This window comes from Branchiostoma belcheri, unplaced genomic scaffold, assembly GCF_001625305.1.
Source record: "Branchiostoma belcheri isolate BF01 breed outbred unplaced genomic scaffold, Haploidv18h27 scaffold2, whole genome shotgun sequence".
Classification (NCBI taxonomy): domain Eukaryota; kingdom Metazoa; phylum Chordata; class Leptocardii; order Amphioxiformes; family Branchiostomatidae; genus Branchiostoma; species Branchiostoma belcheri.
Window position 1 is genome coordinate 2,561,480 of NW_017803490.1, and position 16,514 is coordinate 2,577,993.

Genomic DNA, 16,514 nt, shown 5'->3' on the forward strand with positions numbered 1-16,514 from the left:
CTATCTGCCATCCACGTACCGGCATGGCAACAGACATCTTTGCCCATTTTCGGCATGTTGACCACTGTGAGAGTGCGATAAAATTTCTTGTTTGTTTTTTTTCCAAAATCAAGCGAAAATTAATGCGCTGATGTCATCCATAAAAATTACTTGCTGTGGCCTTAGGTAAAATAGAAGGCTAAGTACATTTTACTGCAGAATGTTTTTTGTACGTTAGCTTCCCGAAGCCTGGTAGAGGCTAGGACCGAAACACTCTAAAGCTGGCCCGTATAGACTGATCTCCAGGCTATTCCTCTACAGATTACCAGAGATTTGAAACCTCCAACCCTAGCGGCCGGTTTCCTGGTACAAGTATATCGTTTTCACCTGTTCAAAGAAACAAACTTTATTGACATCACAAAAGTACGGCTGCTTCCGTAAGGACACCCACTGAACTGCACAGTACATGATAAAAATGTGTTACGACCAAATCAACATCTCTTTGCAGACGTGGGCAAAAATAAATTCCAACGACTAAGACATCAACGACTAAAAGTTGCAAAATGACGGCCCAAAAATCTGCTTGGAGATTAGTCGGATTCTTGTAATGTAAACACCAATGTTTTGCTGATGACAGCATCCAAACGCGTGCGTATCTGGCCTTACGATGCGGTCACATTTGTCGTAGCTCGTCGATCGTACAATTTTGATGCTTTAAAATTTTCATGCAGGTTGTGATAGAACTAACTAGCGACAAGAATTTAATACCGCCTTTTCTGTAACAAGACAATTGGGCACATATACTACTATGTATAAGAATGCAATTAGTTAGTGAGTTAAGAATGTGACAGAATCCTAACAAAAAGCTAGCCTCCTGTGCAGGCTCCGGGGCGGGTGGGAATTTTGATACAGCGTTTTGAAGAGGCGGAATGGAACCTTCTCTCGGCGGCTGGTTGTAGGATGACCGGCTATCAAAATAACGCGTTAAAAACTCTTCAAAACGCTGTGTTAAAATCCCCGCCCGCCCCGGAGCCTGCACAGGAGGCTAACAAAAATCCCAACTCTTTTTGGCGCGCTTGCATTGGGTCTCCTGAAGATGTCACCCGTAAAATTAAGAATTTATTGTCCGTCAGAAAACATGGCTTCCCCTTCCCACACACAGTCGTGTTGTATCCACGCCAACATGACATCATGGATGACTTAGCCTCCATCAGGCCTTTCTACGGGAATACGGATCGTAGAATTCGGCAAAAAAGGGAGTAAAATTGGCCAAGGGAGTCCGGCCGCGGGGAGGTAGTAGGAGAATATTTGCCAGGGGAGTTTGGCCGCCTTGTCCTTTATATACCCAGCGTAGTTAGTCTGGTAGAGACTACGGTTGAATACAGCCGAGCCTTTTGAAGAAGCGACCCAAAACACAACTCAGCGGGCAGGAATCCTGATTGTGTATGGTTGGGCCGGCGTGTGTATACTTCAGACAGGTGTCAACAGGAACTAGATAGGGGAGTACGCGTACATTATTCATGGAGGGGCTGTGGAAAGGTTGTTGCGGCGTGGTTGTACAGTCGTCGTAAGTTGTTCGTACGATTCAACCGTTGTACGATTTAACTGTCGTAGTCGGTGTGTGTAAACTTTAGGCAGGTGTGAACAGGAACTAGATAGGGGAGTACGCGTACATTATTCATGGAGGGGCTGTGGAAAGGGTGTAGTTGCGGTACGGTCGCACGATCGTCGTAGGTTGTCGTACGATTCAACTGTCGTAGTCAGTGTGTGTAAACTTAAGACAGGTGTCAACAGGAACTAGATAGGCCCGGGGGAGTACGCGTACATTCTTCATAGAGGGGCTGTGGAAAAGGTGTAGTTACGACGCGGTTGTACGATCGTCGAAGATTGTCGTACGATTCAACTGTCGTAGCTAGGATTCCATAGCCTCAACCAGGCTTCGGAAGCGGATATAATGTATATCGAGGGAAACAGTAGAAATTGGCCAAATAGACAGATATGACATGAACGGAGATTTGGTCCACTAAAGTAAATTTGCCGCACCCGTACCCACTCCTACGGCTTGCTATCTGTCTACTAGTATTTGGCCAATTTGTACTCTTTTCAGTCCCCTTCGAAGCTTACAAAGCCTAGTCGTAGGATTTCAAGCAGGCTATAAGGCCTTCAACCTTGATCCAGCAACGCGCGAATTTTCGAAGACTGGTAGAGACTAGACTCACCAAAATAGTGTAAAAATACGTTAAGTCTAAAGAAGTGAGGACGAACAATAAATGTACGTTCCAGAAGGCACGTATGCACATGTACCTGTTTAGTCTCTACCATACTCTTTTGCAGGCTTTTGCGGCATAAGCAGAATGTAGCTTGTCCGCCAAATCCCCTGGCGAGCTACATTCTTGCTTTTTAGGCCGAATTCTACTATTTATTCAGCCTGCACTAAAGAGTCTGTTGGAGACTAGACAGGTACGTGCCTTCTGTAACGTAGTAGTACCTGTCTCTGTATAGTGGGACAGGTACAGGTCTGATATCACTTCCGGTGTGCCCTAGGGAACATCTATTCTATTGTGTACGATGTTTATAGAACATAGGTAATGAGATATCAACGAGAAACTGTATAAACTACTGATAACATCGCATTTTTATGTACAGACTGAAGTGTCTACATGGGTATCAAATGGCAGACTTTTTTGTTGTTTCACAAATGAGGCCACAGCAAGTAAATTTTGACATCCCCGGCAGACTCCAAATCTAATGCGAGCGGGCGAAAAAAAAAAACAAGGCGGGCCGAAAAAAACAAGGTTCCCACATTTTCAAATTTTGACTCAATGGTTTTGATTCAGTGGGGACATCACATATACAGCCACCATCACATATCACTGCATCAAAGTTAAAAAACAACAACATTAAATTAGAGTCTTTTCTTGTCTCCTCTCTTCATATTCATCTGCCATCCACGTTCCGGCATGGCAACAGACATATTTGTTCATTTTCGACATGTTGACCACTGTCAGAGACAGAGGGCAACAAAATTCCTTGTTTTTCCCCCCAAATTAGGCGAAAATTATGTCATCCATAGAAATTACTTGCTGACTTGGAAATTGCCTGACTTGGTTTCACACGACTGTTTGGATTGGAACTTTTGCTGGAAAATTTGGTGGAAAATTGATTTGAAACACACTATTTACTTTGTTTGCCAGTCTATTTTTTGTGTATCCAAGAAGGTTTTCACCAAAACCAATGAGGGTCCTTTTCAACCTCCATGTCTAAACTTTAAAAAGTCTTGATTTCCGTCTTGCTTCTCTCGATAGTGCTCCTAAATTTTACACAATAAGAAAAAAAGCACAAGCCCGTTAATCTGCCAGGCCAACTTGCAACAACGCGCGGGTTTAAAAGCAGTAAAATTTTATAGCCAAATAGGGGGAATTTATCCAGGGGAGTTCACCCACAGTAGAGTTCATTGGACAATTATTCTTTCCTTTTTAAAAGCTTTTTTTTTCCGATCCGTAGGAAGGCCTGGTGGAGGCTACTGCAGGCTTACAAGTAGACTGTAACTTGACCACAGTTGAAACCGTATCGGGCATTGTGTTTCATTGCAAGGTCTCATATAAACACTAAAACTTCTCTTAAATTAATATAGCTTTGACTTTTACGGTGACATACCGCTATTTCAAAATTATCGATATTTAAAACTTTCCTTTATCTGAAATGACAAGTCCTTTGCAGTTGACACAAGGAATGATATGGCTTCTTTACGTCCTTATCCAAGAAGTTGAGAACAATGCATGAGAAGTGCAAATATTTAGAATTTTGAGTCAACACGATAAGTGCCTCATTACGAAAACCAACATATCCTTCTATAAGACCACACAGAGATGTGACTCCACGCGGCGTTGTAGCCTCTAACAGGCTTCGGGCCGGCTGAAAAGATTAGAAATTGGCTAAATAGAGAGATACTAGTAACATGCCGAGGGAGTCGGTCCGCTAAAGAGTACATTTTGCCTTCTATTTTGTTCGGGTACAGCAAAATGTAGCCTCTACGGTCTACCAGGCTTCGGGAGGCGGCTGGAAAGAGTAGAAATCGGTCAAATAGAGAGATATTAAACATGACGAGGGAGTTGGTCCGCTAGAGCTCTTTCCAGCCGCCTTCCGAAGCCTGGTAGAGGCTAGGCAAAATGTACTCTCTAGCTCTAGCGGACCAGCTCCCTCGGCATGTTATCTCTCCATTTGGCCTATTTCTACTCTTTCCAGCCGTCCCGAAGCCTGGTAGAGGCTAGCGTCGTGGGCCGATTGTTTCTCTCGGTCACGTCATGTGACACTGTGGGAGAATTCTCTGAGTCAACATCACACTGAGGTGTCAATCAAACAATCCTCGCCGTGACGTCAGCAAATATGTCCTGAGCGGGGGAATCAGTGTAAGATTTACGACGAAATTATCTCGTAAATCACGCTTAAAGAATTTGTCTCGTATTACAAGTTTAGAGTCTAGGGCTTACAGCAATATAATAAATGAAAGACCTTTATTGTACATTTTTGCTCATTGAGAACTAAGTACAGGTCATGGTAAATAGAGATGGTAGACTAAAATATATCTATAGTAAAACTACATATGTACAGGTTCTGCTTCTTCTCGCTTCTTAAGACAGTTGTAAATGTAAGAACAGATGGTATGGCCTCTACAAGGCCTTCCTATGTGGTTATGATATGGATTGCAGAATATTCGGTAAAATATGGTCGATATTGGTCATGAATTTAATGCTCTATGGTGGTGAAACTCCCATACCAAATTATTCTAGATATAAGGCTGAATTTTGTGATTTTTTAGTCCAGTTGTTAGTCCGGAAGACTACCAACAACAGAGGCAAAAAATCAAAAGAAATCTAGATAAAGTTCGTCGCTGAATTTGGGCCATAGACTCTTTACGATCTTGGTTTCAGGCTACGATACACTAAAGGAACTAGAATATTTCCCGGAGCAAACTTTAACTTTGCAAGACGAAAATGTCACAAAAAAGCCCTTTGCCAGGCTAACCTTTGGGATACTTCTAGTGAGTCCATACCAAACTGGGAACACAGATATACAGTGTTCTAGACGGCCCGTGTTTGGGCATATCTTTACGAGATTAACGACTTTGAGGTCGTTAAAAAGTCTGTTTCCTCACTCCTAATTTCCCCTAATATCTTACAGCTCTCTCTTCCCCTCCCTACACTTATCGTCAACATGACATGTCGTCATCGATACGCCCACAAGCCCCTCCCACAACGCCTTATTTGGTAGCAGACAGACAGTGTGGTGATCTGTGAAGCCCCGCCTACTTCCATATAAGGCCGGGGATGTGCAGGTTCATTGATTACTGAGAGCTCACTTCTACCGTAACACCGGTTGGGCGTAGACGTACTTCAGACGACAGGCGCAAACTAGACCGCGATTTTTCCCTCAGAGCATCGCTACACTTCCCGCCAAAATGATGTGGGGTCTCACCATCGCCTTCTTGGCAGTTTCAGCAGGAATTTCAGGTAAGAATGTTTCTAGTTTCATATTTCTGGACGTCTTTGGGCCTGGCTATAGGATCAGGTGTACCATACACCGGTGTGTATATGCAGGGCGATACCATTCAGATGCACAGCAGGGGGGTGGGAATGGTGGCTCATTGTGACAATACAAACAGCCTTCTACACACAACGTCGTTGGCTAGAAAAACCAATCTTGTTTGACATTTGGCCACACAGTGATCCCAAAGCCAACACGACTGTTTTAAGACAAACGCAAGACATGGACCTTATCTTGCGAGTCAAACATTTGTGATAGGCGCTGCGTTGGTTGAACAATTTCTCTGTCTCCTAGCGCTATCCAGTGTACAAATACACTGTTATGCGAAACTTGTTTTGTCCAAGACACGTTCCACTAGAATGTATCGTGACAACGGTGTATTTCCTTCGCTAGTGACAGCACGAACCCAACAAAAATACAACAATCTTACGATCTAAACACAACAACATGTATGTAGTTGTCTGGAAATGACCGTGTATTACCACTAATGACTTCGTCTGGAAAGTCACAAGGGAGAATAGACAACTTGTCAACTTGAAAAGTCGAGAAATTCAGTCCTTGTTAGCCTCGTTGACAGCCAGCTTTGTGGCACTTCTTTATACCAATAACAGCATAGCCTAGAACTCCAGGTGGCAGTGGATAAAGATATGGAAAACTCGAATCGTACACCTGTAATATAATTTAGCGGTAACAGCCCCAAAATGTGCGTGATCATGTTGTTACTCACAGGTAATCTCCAAGCAGATCTTTCGGTGGCAAGACAGTATCCATTGGCCAGAGGAGTGTCCATTAGCTAATGGACACTCCTCTGGCCAATGGATACTGTCTTGCCACCGAAAGATCTGCTTGGAGATTAACTCACAGGATATCAAGAACCCAAAACAGGAAGTTTAACCATTCTCGGAAATTGTACTACAATATATGGTGAGTGTAGGGTTAGGTATTGCAAGGCGATGGATTGAATATCCATGACTAAGAATTACAGCATTTGTTGCAGCGTACTGTACCTGTATGATTAAAAATGGTAGTTATACTAGTACTAGTATATCACAGCGACGTATACATTCGAAGTTGGACTGGTTAATTGAACCGGCTAACTCTTGCTAATTATTGTCCCGATTTGGCCGATTTGTACTATTCTCTTGTCTCCACTGGCTAAAATAAGTTGAGTTAATTTATCAAAATAGAATAGCTTGAAATGGGAATTTTGCCAACGCATGGTTTCATTTCCGCACAGTTAGTAGTGAGTTACTATAATTTCCAAGGGGAAATTTTATCCTTACCGTAGGCTCAACCATTTTTTGCCGAATTCTACTGCCCGTAACCCCTAAGAAGGCCTAGTGGAGGCTACTACACTTCGACCATCCCACGGAGCCTGGTAGAGGCTATGAGTGCCCTACAAGTGTATACAGACTGAAACCCTACACCTGTATACACCACGGCGTGCCCCCGGGTATTCACTCAGACCTGTACGGGGCGGGGCACCTGACCGCCCGAGCACTCTCCCGCTGGCTCCGATCCACTGACAACATAGAAAAGCCCAAATCCGGCCAATTACGAAGTTTGCTTAGCCCAACGCCCATGAAATCGGTTTAATCCAAGGCACAAAGACAAGAGTTAAAGATTTTGAATCAAGAACTGCTCATTTTAAAAACTACAAGGAAGCAAAGACTAAAGAATTGTCAGTTTGTATAAAAGTCGGTAGTTCAAAGCTGTTTTGCTATGTTGATGTTTTACAGTGTTGTGTACTTACGGTGGATCAAAGTTACCACTTGTTGGTTGGTGGAGAGCGCTGTTTTTATAAGCACATGCTTTTGTATCCAACCCGCAGCGCGTGCCTGTTATAAACTTCGCTACAAACTCTAGTGGTGGTGCGCGGTCTTTAGAAAAGGTTGACAGAAAAGGGTTGTAGGCAGGCTGTGGCGATGTTGTAGGCAGGTTGTGGCACTTGTCGTAGGCCGTCGTACGATTTTGATGCCGTGAACATTTTGAGTAGGTTAATCAGAACCAACCACCGACAACGATCAAGACAGTCTTTTCCGTAATATTTGTAGCCACACATTCTAATATCATCATGCAGTTACTGTAATGTAAGATTTCCATAGGTAAGAATGAGTTTTATTAATTTATCGTGTAATGCTTGTTTCTTTCATGGAGTTACACAAAATGTCAACTTCTTCTTATCTTCAGAGTGACCGGTATCGCTAGCTGTTGTTGTTTTTGCGGTGTTGTTGTTGGTGTTTACATGATACTCTACCTGCCCGGCCGGTGTCCTAGGATCGCCCTAGCCTGTGCGGGTTGTACAATGTGCCCAACAGAAGCGTGTTTCTCTCCTCTCGGCATGACTGACAGTGTTTGACACCCCGGCTTGTGCTGGGAGCCACTTGAGTCCTTGTTAATGGGCGGAGCGCGAAACAAGAGACCGTGTCCGTTCAGGTTTCCAACCTCCAAAAAGCAGGCCCGGTTTGAGTCGAAATTTCACCGCCTCTTCTTGTTCTCCCGTTCTGCTCGAAGTCTTTTGGTAAATTTTACAGAGAACAGGAATCGTCAAGGTCGTCTTTTTCTTGATAGTTCTCAGAAAAATGGACATATCCAGGACTTAAAACAACGATATAAGTATTTATTGTATTGTACGTACTTTTTACTGTATTCTGATTTTTTTATTACATGTACCATCAATCAGGTATAGGCAACTGTCTGAACTGGGCACAATGAGAGTATAGTGAAAAAAAGAACTTATAAACACATAGAAAAGCCTTGCCAAGAAGACTGGTACGTAGGCTACAGTACGGCCTGCCGTCCAGACTATCACGTTTCTAGCCTCTACCAGGCTTCGGGAGGCGGCTGGAAAGAGTAGGAATCGGCCAAATAGAGAGAGATAACATGCCAAGGGAGTTAGCCTAGCCTCTACAAGGCTTCGGGAGGTTGCTGGAAAGAGTAGAGATCGGTCAAATAGAGAGATAACATGCCGAGGGAGTTTGTCCGCTAGAGAGTACATTTTGCCGCACTGGGGTAGAGGCTATCACGTTTCCCCACGTGAGAGGTCCGTCCTTGTTGTACAGCAGCACCCAGCCGTGCCCCCGGCTCCACCGGCCGGTAAACACGCATTGTGCCGGGCGGTGTGACGCGCCGGGCCGCCCCCGACACGCTTTACGGCGGATGCGCTTGAAAAGTGGACACATACCTGTAACCTGGTGGGGCATGGGCCGAGACAGGCTGACTCAGCTAGCGGGCCCGAACAGGGGCCGGGCGGGCTACCTGTGTGTGGGTGTCACGGTTAAGGAGCTCAACCATGAGAACGTTCTGCAATAATCTGTCCGTACTGCTGTTCTGCTAGGTTTATGAATTGTTTAACTTAAAATGGGACTTTGTACACTAAATCCTACAGGACTGTACGTCTGGTTCTGACAACATGTTAAATTTTCTAAACTTGTGTCCAGTGATCAAAAGAAGCAAGCATAATTGTTCAAAACAGTGTCATATTCGAGGTTTAAAATTACTGACGTTTCGCCGGGCCCCTATCACAGTTGGAACGGGTTACATGTAGCTGTAGCCCGACTAGAAATCTCGCTTCTATATATAATATATCCATTCCACTGGTCAACTGGTAAGGGGCTTCAAAGAGCTTTTTTACAGTGAAAATTTGTGTTACACATTCAAGCTACAAGCTACATGTCTGTATCAGTGTATATTTGTGTTACGTTGGTATAGAGAAGCTTGCAAATTCACCGAGTAACCTTTTCAAGTTTATTATAATCTTTATCATACCTTTACCGTAGTTTACGAGTCACCTTTACGTGTTGTCTTTAGATGACAGAAAAGGTTTTAAAATTCACATATATATAGACCTCAAACCCTTTCACAAACATTGTACAGGCCCAGAATTGCTGATATATGTACTCTACAACCTTACAACGCAAACATGCCAAATTAACTCTCTCAACCCTACAACAGTCGACCCAAAGAACCGAATATTACCTTTTGTGAAAGGTGTTTCACCTGGCAGAATTAGGACTGACAACGGGTTACCTGTGCTACCGTTAAAGTGTTGACAGAGTACAGCACTTAGGCTACCCGTTTACGATTTAAAACACAACGTTTTCTGTCACTCTAAATTACACCAACCACCTGTTTCAATACACCCAGATGTTGAAGCCGTATAACTTCCATCCGGGACGGTATCAAATCGTGGTAGTATTTTATAAACAACATTCACAGTGCCCCCCTCCCCCACGCAAAAATGTAAACTCAGTGACAATATGTAAAGATTAGAGGAAAGGACTTCACATTTGGTATGTCAATAGCCCTCGAACGGCGTAAACTCCTTCTGTATTTAACTACACCAACACACCGGGTCCAGGTAAACATTGGAAGAGTCATCAATAAAGGAGTGGTCAGAGGGTTGGCGATCTGGATCGAGCAAAGGAGAAAGAAATTTGCCACCTAACGACCTGGTCACATTTGAAGTACGCTAAAACCATGAAAATTACCTCAAACGTATCCACTGGAACGCGTCTGTATCGTATGTTAGTGACATTTCTTAGCGTTTGGTATCAGTCGTGTACTTTAAACATCTAGTCACCACGCTAAAAACTTCACTTCCAAAACATGAAAATTACCTCAAACGTATCCACTGGAACGCGTCCGCGTTTGGTACCAGTCGTGTACTTTTAGCATCTAGTCTCCACGCTAAAAACTTCACTACCAAAACATGAAAATTACCTCAAACGTATCCACTGGAACGCGTCAGTATCGTATGGTAGTGACATGCCAGATTTCTTAGCGTTTGGTACCAGTCGTGTACTTTTAACATTTAGTCTTCACGCTAAAAACTTCACTCCCAAAACAAACGCAAAGAAATCGTAATAAGTTGATATAACTTGTGTGCGCTGCCACCATGTCTAGTCATGAAATGTTAGAATATTAAAAAAAAAAAACAAAGAAATCGACTAAAAAGAGTGTATATTTTGTCACCAGTTAGCCGACCTCTTGAAAATTATTCAACCAACTTATCTTAGTTTAAACTATTTCAAAGGTACCCAGTGCCACGCCTAACTTGTTTTCATTTATAGAAACATACAGTGTCATTGGATTTGTATGTGGTCGTACAGTTCTAGTATCTGGGGCCTCCTGATAATAAGAATGATAATATATAGTTTGACAAATATACATTGTTTATATCCACCATAGCAAAGCACAAAGAACGTCCAACTCGTACCTTAAATCCGTTTCAGTCTTTAAAAGCACAGAACAATACAACAAAGGCGCTACCTTTTAGTTTAAGCTGTCTTATTGTGAAACCAGCGTCCGAAGATATATTCGTATTATGTTATAATCCTCTGCGGATTTTCGAAGTTTCGTCTCCCGGTGTCTCTACGTAAACTGTTATTGTTGTTGACACAGCGGGCTTTGAGTTAAGAGTGGGTCGCATTTCAGTTTTCGAGGGTTTTGGTCTTTTTTAGCCTTTAGGTCTTTCTAACAGACACACCGGTTCAGTAAAGCTTCAGGTATAAATTGTTTGTGAAGTGATATTCTTTGTCCTACGAATTTCATCGTCATATTCAGTCACAAACGTTATACGATTGTTTGTCGTACCGTTGTTTGTAGTATGACTGTCGTACAATTGTTTGTCGTATAATTTTCAGCGAGGCAATTGCAATGACAGAACCGATTCAAGTTTCAAGTTTATCTATTTCACCAGGGTATATCTCAGATCCGTGGATCTGTTTTCACATATCCCTGGGCACACACATTTAAAAATACAGCCATGAAAACTACAACACAATACGTCGATGAAGGTTAGACATCCAGGTTTTGATATGATTTTGAATTTTGAGCAACTGGATATGATTTTCAAAATCCAGTTGCTTGAGTAACTACTTTTTGGCGTACAATACAATACTGTAATATACAAATAATGTTATTGACAAGGCTCTAGCAAAACATTTTCCGGCAAGATGCCGAATTTCGAATTCGTACAACACTGCTCCAAGAATGTTTTCATTTTGCTGCCGTTAATACATAAAGCAAGACAAATGTGACTTGGGTTTAAGGTATTACAATAACTGTCAGAACTAGTCATGGCCATACCTGTGTACGTACGTGATGATGCTATCAGGATATGACTTAAACCCGGATATGACTTAGCAACATTATTAGTGTCCTATTAATAGCACTTACTGCTTATTGCTCTACAATAGGAAAATGCGTTTTTGAGCACTAGAATCCTTGGTTGATAACATAGGCAAGAAGTCCTATTTCGTAGCCTCTACCAGGCACCGCGGATCGCTGGAAAAATAGTAGAAATTGGCCGAAATAAAGGGATAGTATACCAGAGAAGATCTAGGGCCATAGAAGCTCCAATTTGCGACCCACGGCTTCTATGGCCCTAGATCTTCTCTGGTATACTATCCCTTTATTTCGGCCAATTTCTACTATTTTTCCAGCGATCTGCGGTGCCTGGTAGTCTCCACCAGACTTCTTTTGCGGGGTGAATAAATCGTAGAAATCGGCCTAAAAAGGGTATTAATTGGCCAGAGAAGGTAGCCGGCCAGAGAAGCTCTAGGGCCCCGCCAGTGCCTGGTAGAGGCTACCTATTTCGTGCTCTTGTCTGAGTTGGTATTAGATACTTAGTAGTTGGTACGTCCACCAGTTTATTGGTAAATTTTTCATCGAAGAGTTCATTCTATATTCTTCATGGATGTTATCGGTAGTTTGTTGTTGTTTTCGTACCGAGGTCATTCAACAAATTTGCCGACTTTGTTTGTTGACGTCTGAGGGGACTAATAGTCACATAACGTTGTACGATCCTGGTAGCTAGGATCGCAAAGTGATATGGAATTATTTGGATGGTCTTGGAGGTTGTCCTGTAAAATTCAGCTGTCTTGTCACAGTAAACGTTGCCTTAGATCCTAAGCCTCTACCAGGCACCGCGGATCGCTGGAAAAATAGTAGAAATTGGCCGAAATAAAGGTATAGTATACCAGAGAAGATCCAGGGCCATAGAAGCTCCAATTTGCGACCCACGGATCAATTTGATTTCGTTTGAAGCTTGCAACTCCGCACAGGCTCCGTGGGTCGCAAATAGAGGCTTCTATGGCCCTGGATCTTCTCTGGTGTACTATCCCTTTATTTCGGCCAATTTCTACTATTTTTCCAGCGATCCGCGGTGCCTGGTAGAGGCTATTAGATCCTAGTCTAGCCATGTTTGCGTGTTGAAGGGCTCCTGGCGTGTCACTGTGCGTGACCAGACTGTCCTGTGGCTACTTTAAGAGCTCGTCTTTTCAGATTATTGCACTTCTTTTTCAGACGAAAATCCCGGGGTCTTACATCACAGTTCGGCTGAGCAATACCGTATACACGGTGCCATGAAGGGGTAAAGTCGCACGATTTGTTGTACAAAACTCAGTTAAAGGTTTTTCATAGATCAGTGTCAACAGTTAGCTCTGTCACATCTTCGTAAGAAAACTAAATGTTAAACTAAATATACTTCGTAAGAAAACTAAATGTAAGAAAACTAAATGTTAAACTAAATATACTTCGTAAGAAAACTAAATGTTAAACTGAACGTAGCGAACGTGAAAAAAAATGCCACCACTAAGTGAAAGTCAGTCAAAATTTTTAAATGTATTTTTCACACATAGACACTCTCTAATTTAACATTCCGTCTCTGTGATTATACCCATGAGTCAGTCACTCCCAAACTTTCCCCCAACCCACAAGTGCTATAAAAATGTCCGCCCCCTGGAATAATAATGGAACAGCCCACGTTATTTCTCTTTCCATAAACATGTAATATGATCATGTTCTGATATCATACCGCCCACCTTTCGTCACGCTACGCTCATTTATCGAGTGCTGTTCTGGTTTTACTGAAGTCTATCAAAGAGCCCACTTACGCTAATAGAGGGGACTCCGCCCAGGCTCGAGAGAGATGGTCTCTACTTAGCCTGGAACCCAGACAGAAGGGAGGTTCCTCTATAGCCTCTACCAGGCTCCGAAGCGGCAAACGGTACTCTAGAGCAGACCAACTCCCTTTGCATGTTATCTCTCTATTTGGCCGATTTCTACTCTTTCCAGCCGCCTCTCGAAGCCCGCTAGAGGCTAGTTCCTTTAGACTTACGGAAGGTGGTCTGGATTTAACTGTTAGCCTAAAAACCCAGGCAGTAAAGAACTCCAACGAAACTGGCAAAAGACGATCCTACATAGCCTAGAAACTCTAGCATAAGAAGAAGGGATAGAAAAAAGGTATCTCTACCGATGCCTCCGTAGCAGGCTTATAGAACTGTGGGTTTGGTGGTCTTCGACTGTTTTCTGATTAGCCCAGTTCAAATCAGGCCGGCTATGTTGTCTATATGCAATCAGAAATAGCACATAAAAGCTCCCAAAGACCCTGAAGACCCCCAAAACCCCGAGTTTTTGGCATGCTTTGGATTCTACTAAGTTTGGAGTCTCTACTTTGACATACACACGGACATTTTGATAGTCGAATGCTGTAGTTGTTTTCATTTGTTCACGGTCTTTCATGTCCAAAACAAAATTGCGCTTTGGGTCTAACATGGAGCTATACAAAGAGAAACCACAAACAAACATGACCATAGCATGCCACACAGTAAACACACACAGTAAACACACACAGTTTACCGGCCAGGGTAGACACGCAAACATAGCATCATGGGAAGGGCGACACAGGCGTTCCAAAACAAACATGACTGCCATGGAATTAGGAGACTCTCTAAATAATTCCGCCGTTAAAACCGTTAGAAATTTAGTAGATTTCTCGGATATTGAAAGGGTTTATTGAATGGATGTAAACATTGTGAGCTGCATAATTGGTTGACCCTTTCTTGGAACGGTTTGGTGTTGTGTTACATTGACTGTGGTACAATGGTCTCTAATTCCTAGTATACACACTACACAGTGGTCTTTGTGAATACCAGACGAGTGTTTTTGTGTTTCTTCTTTTTCATACACTCGAACGTGCACAATATCTTGTGTATTGAACTGTATTCTACATTATACTTGAAAATTTAAGTCATAAACTCATAGGAAACTGCAAGGAAAGAAGAAAAGATAGTAAATATCGCTGTAAGAAACCTACTTCAGCAATAAGAAGATTGCCTTAGTTTTATCACATTTTGCTTCAAAATGCCTCAACATCAAAATGGGAAAACAAATATGACCGCGCTGTTAAGAATTTCTTCAGTTCTACTTGTAGCATCACCTTTACCCCCCCCCCCTCGTGCCCTTTCTTTGATGACTCAAAGACAGTTCTTGAATGACTCAAAGACACGGTTCGTTTCTCCTCTGATCCCGATGACAAACATTTGTTAATCCCCGGACATGTACTGACTCTTTCTAACACACCGTCCGTGTAAACAACCAGGCCTTGGTCCTGTAGCCTCCATCAGGCTTTCATAGGGGCTTATGAATTGTAGAAGACTTCAGTTCTTAAGCGGACCAACTCCCCTGGCATGTCTATTGGTTTTCAACTCTTTCCTGCCGCTTCCAGAGCATGCCCGTAGCTCCCCCCCCCCAGGCTCAAAGGTCCACTTTTTGGTCCACTTTTTATCTAAAGGTCCAAGATTTTCCTTTGAAAGATAGACTGATTTGTGTCACCAGCGAGGCTGGAATCGTAGGAAAACGGGGCACTTTGTCATTGAAATAAGTTATCTCTGATTTTTTCTTTGAAATCCTCTAAAAAAAAACGCAGGAAATGCCATTTCAGAAGGCTCATTTTTCAAAATTTCCCGGGGGAGCATGCCCCCGGACCACCCTAGGAACCGGCTCGGCCTTCGGCGCTCGCTGGTCCCTCAAGCAGTGGGAACGAACCCCCCCCCCCCATTCAAAATCCTGGCGCTTCTGAAGCCTGATAGAGGCTATATACAGACTGCCACAAATTAGACTTCACTCCAGACATCAGCAAACACTTTCTACGAGTTTAATAGATGCTCTACACTATCAAATTTATTGGTAGTTAACACGAACGGAATGTCTTTGATTGAAAAGATTTTACTGTCGAGGGAAAACAAATTGATGGCATCTAAATGATTCAATTAGATCGTGAAGTGCCCTTAATGATTGGCGTCTCTGGCGACTGTCTCCACTGTTATCTAGTGAAGTGAACTTAAGCTAATGACAGATATCATTAACTGACCGTATGTATCAGTTAGACACTGTTCGTTTTCACAATACAGAAGCGCTCAAATGAAGCAAAACTAAATCATTAGATTTCTCATAGTCTAGTAAGAGGAGGCCCGACCCGAGATATGTAGAAGCCCGATTCTAGTCTCCAACAGACTGTTTTGCAGGCTGAATAAATAGTAGAAATCGGCCTAAAAAGAATGTAGCTAGCCAGGAGAGTTGGCCTAGCCTCTACCAGGCTTCGGGAGGCGGTTGGAAAGAGTAGAAATCGGCCAAATGGAGAGATAACATGCAAGTGGAGTTTGTCTGCTGGGAGAGACATTTTGCCGCACTGTTCTCTCACCCTGACATGTTATCTCTCTATTTGGCCGATTTCACTCTTTCCAGTCGCCTCCCGAAGCCTGGTAGAGGCTAGAGTTGGCCGGCCATAGAGGGTCCAGTTTGCTAGCCCAATCCCCAGACAATCCTAAAAACCTTTCAGTTGACAGTTTACTGTTGAAGAGTTGAACCACGACAGTCAAACACACATAACGCTCCAGCGTGGACTCCCTAATGAGCAAGATGGCCGACATTTGACTGACAGAGACACGCGAAACAACACAGAAAAAACAACAACCCTTCTGAACTCCAGTAGCTGCCGTCTCTAGCTCATCTCTCACCGAACACATCAATTTACGTAGAGAAAACTCTTGCCCTTTTGAATTGAAAGTCACACAGAGAAAGTACAGAAAACTCTGGGTCTAGGCATTTTCGCCTTTATGATTGAAAAGTACAGTTTCCCACTCTGAAGCATATCGGGGGTTGGCAAAAATCTACTCCTTCAGCAGACTAACTTCCTTGGTATGTTA

The 16,514-nt window shown here is 43.0% G+C and overlaps 1 protein-coding gene across 3 annotated transcripts in view; it reads left to right on the plus strand.

Annotated features, from left to right (window-relative positions):
• The first annotated feature begins 5,320 nt into the window (after positions 1 to 5,320).
• Positions 5,321 to 16,514, plus strand: part of LOC109468981 (coxsackievirus and adenovirus receptor homolog) — a 28,655-nt gene continuing 17,461 nt past the window's right edge. For all 3 annotated transcript variants that reach the window (XM_019767363.1, XM_019767364.1, XM_019767365.1), the window contains exon 1: positions 5,321 to 5,489. In XM_019767363.1, coding sequence (XP_019622922.1) covers positions 5,438 to 5,489 — 52 coding nt within the window. In that variant the 5' untranslated portion in view covers positions 5,321 to 5,437. The remainder of the gene's footprint in view (positions 5,490 to 16,514) is intronic.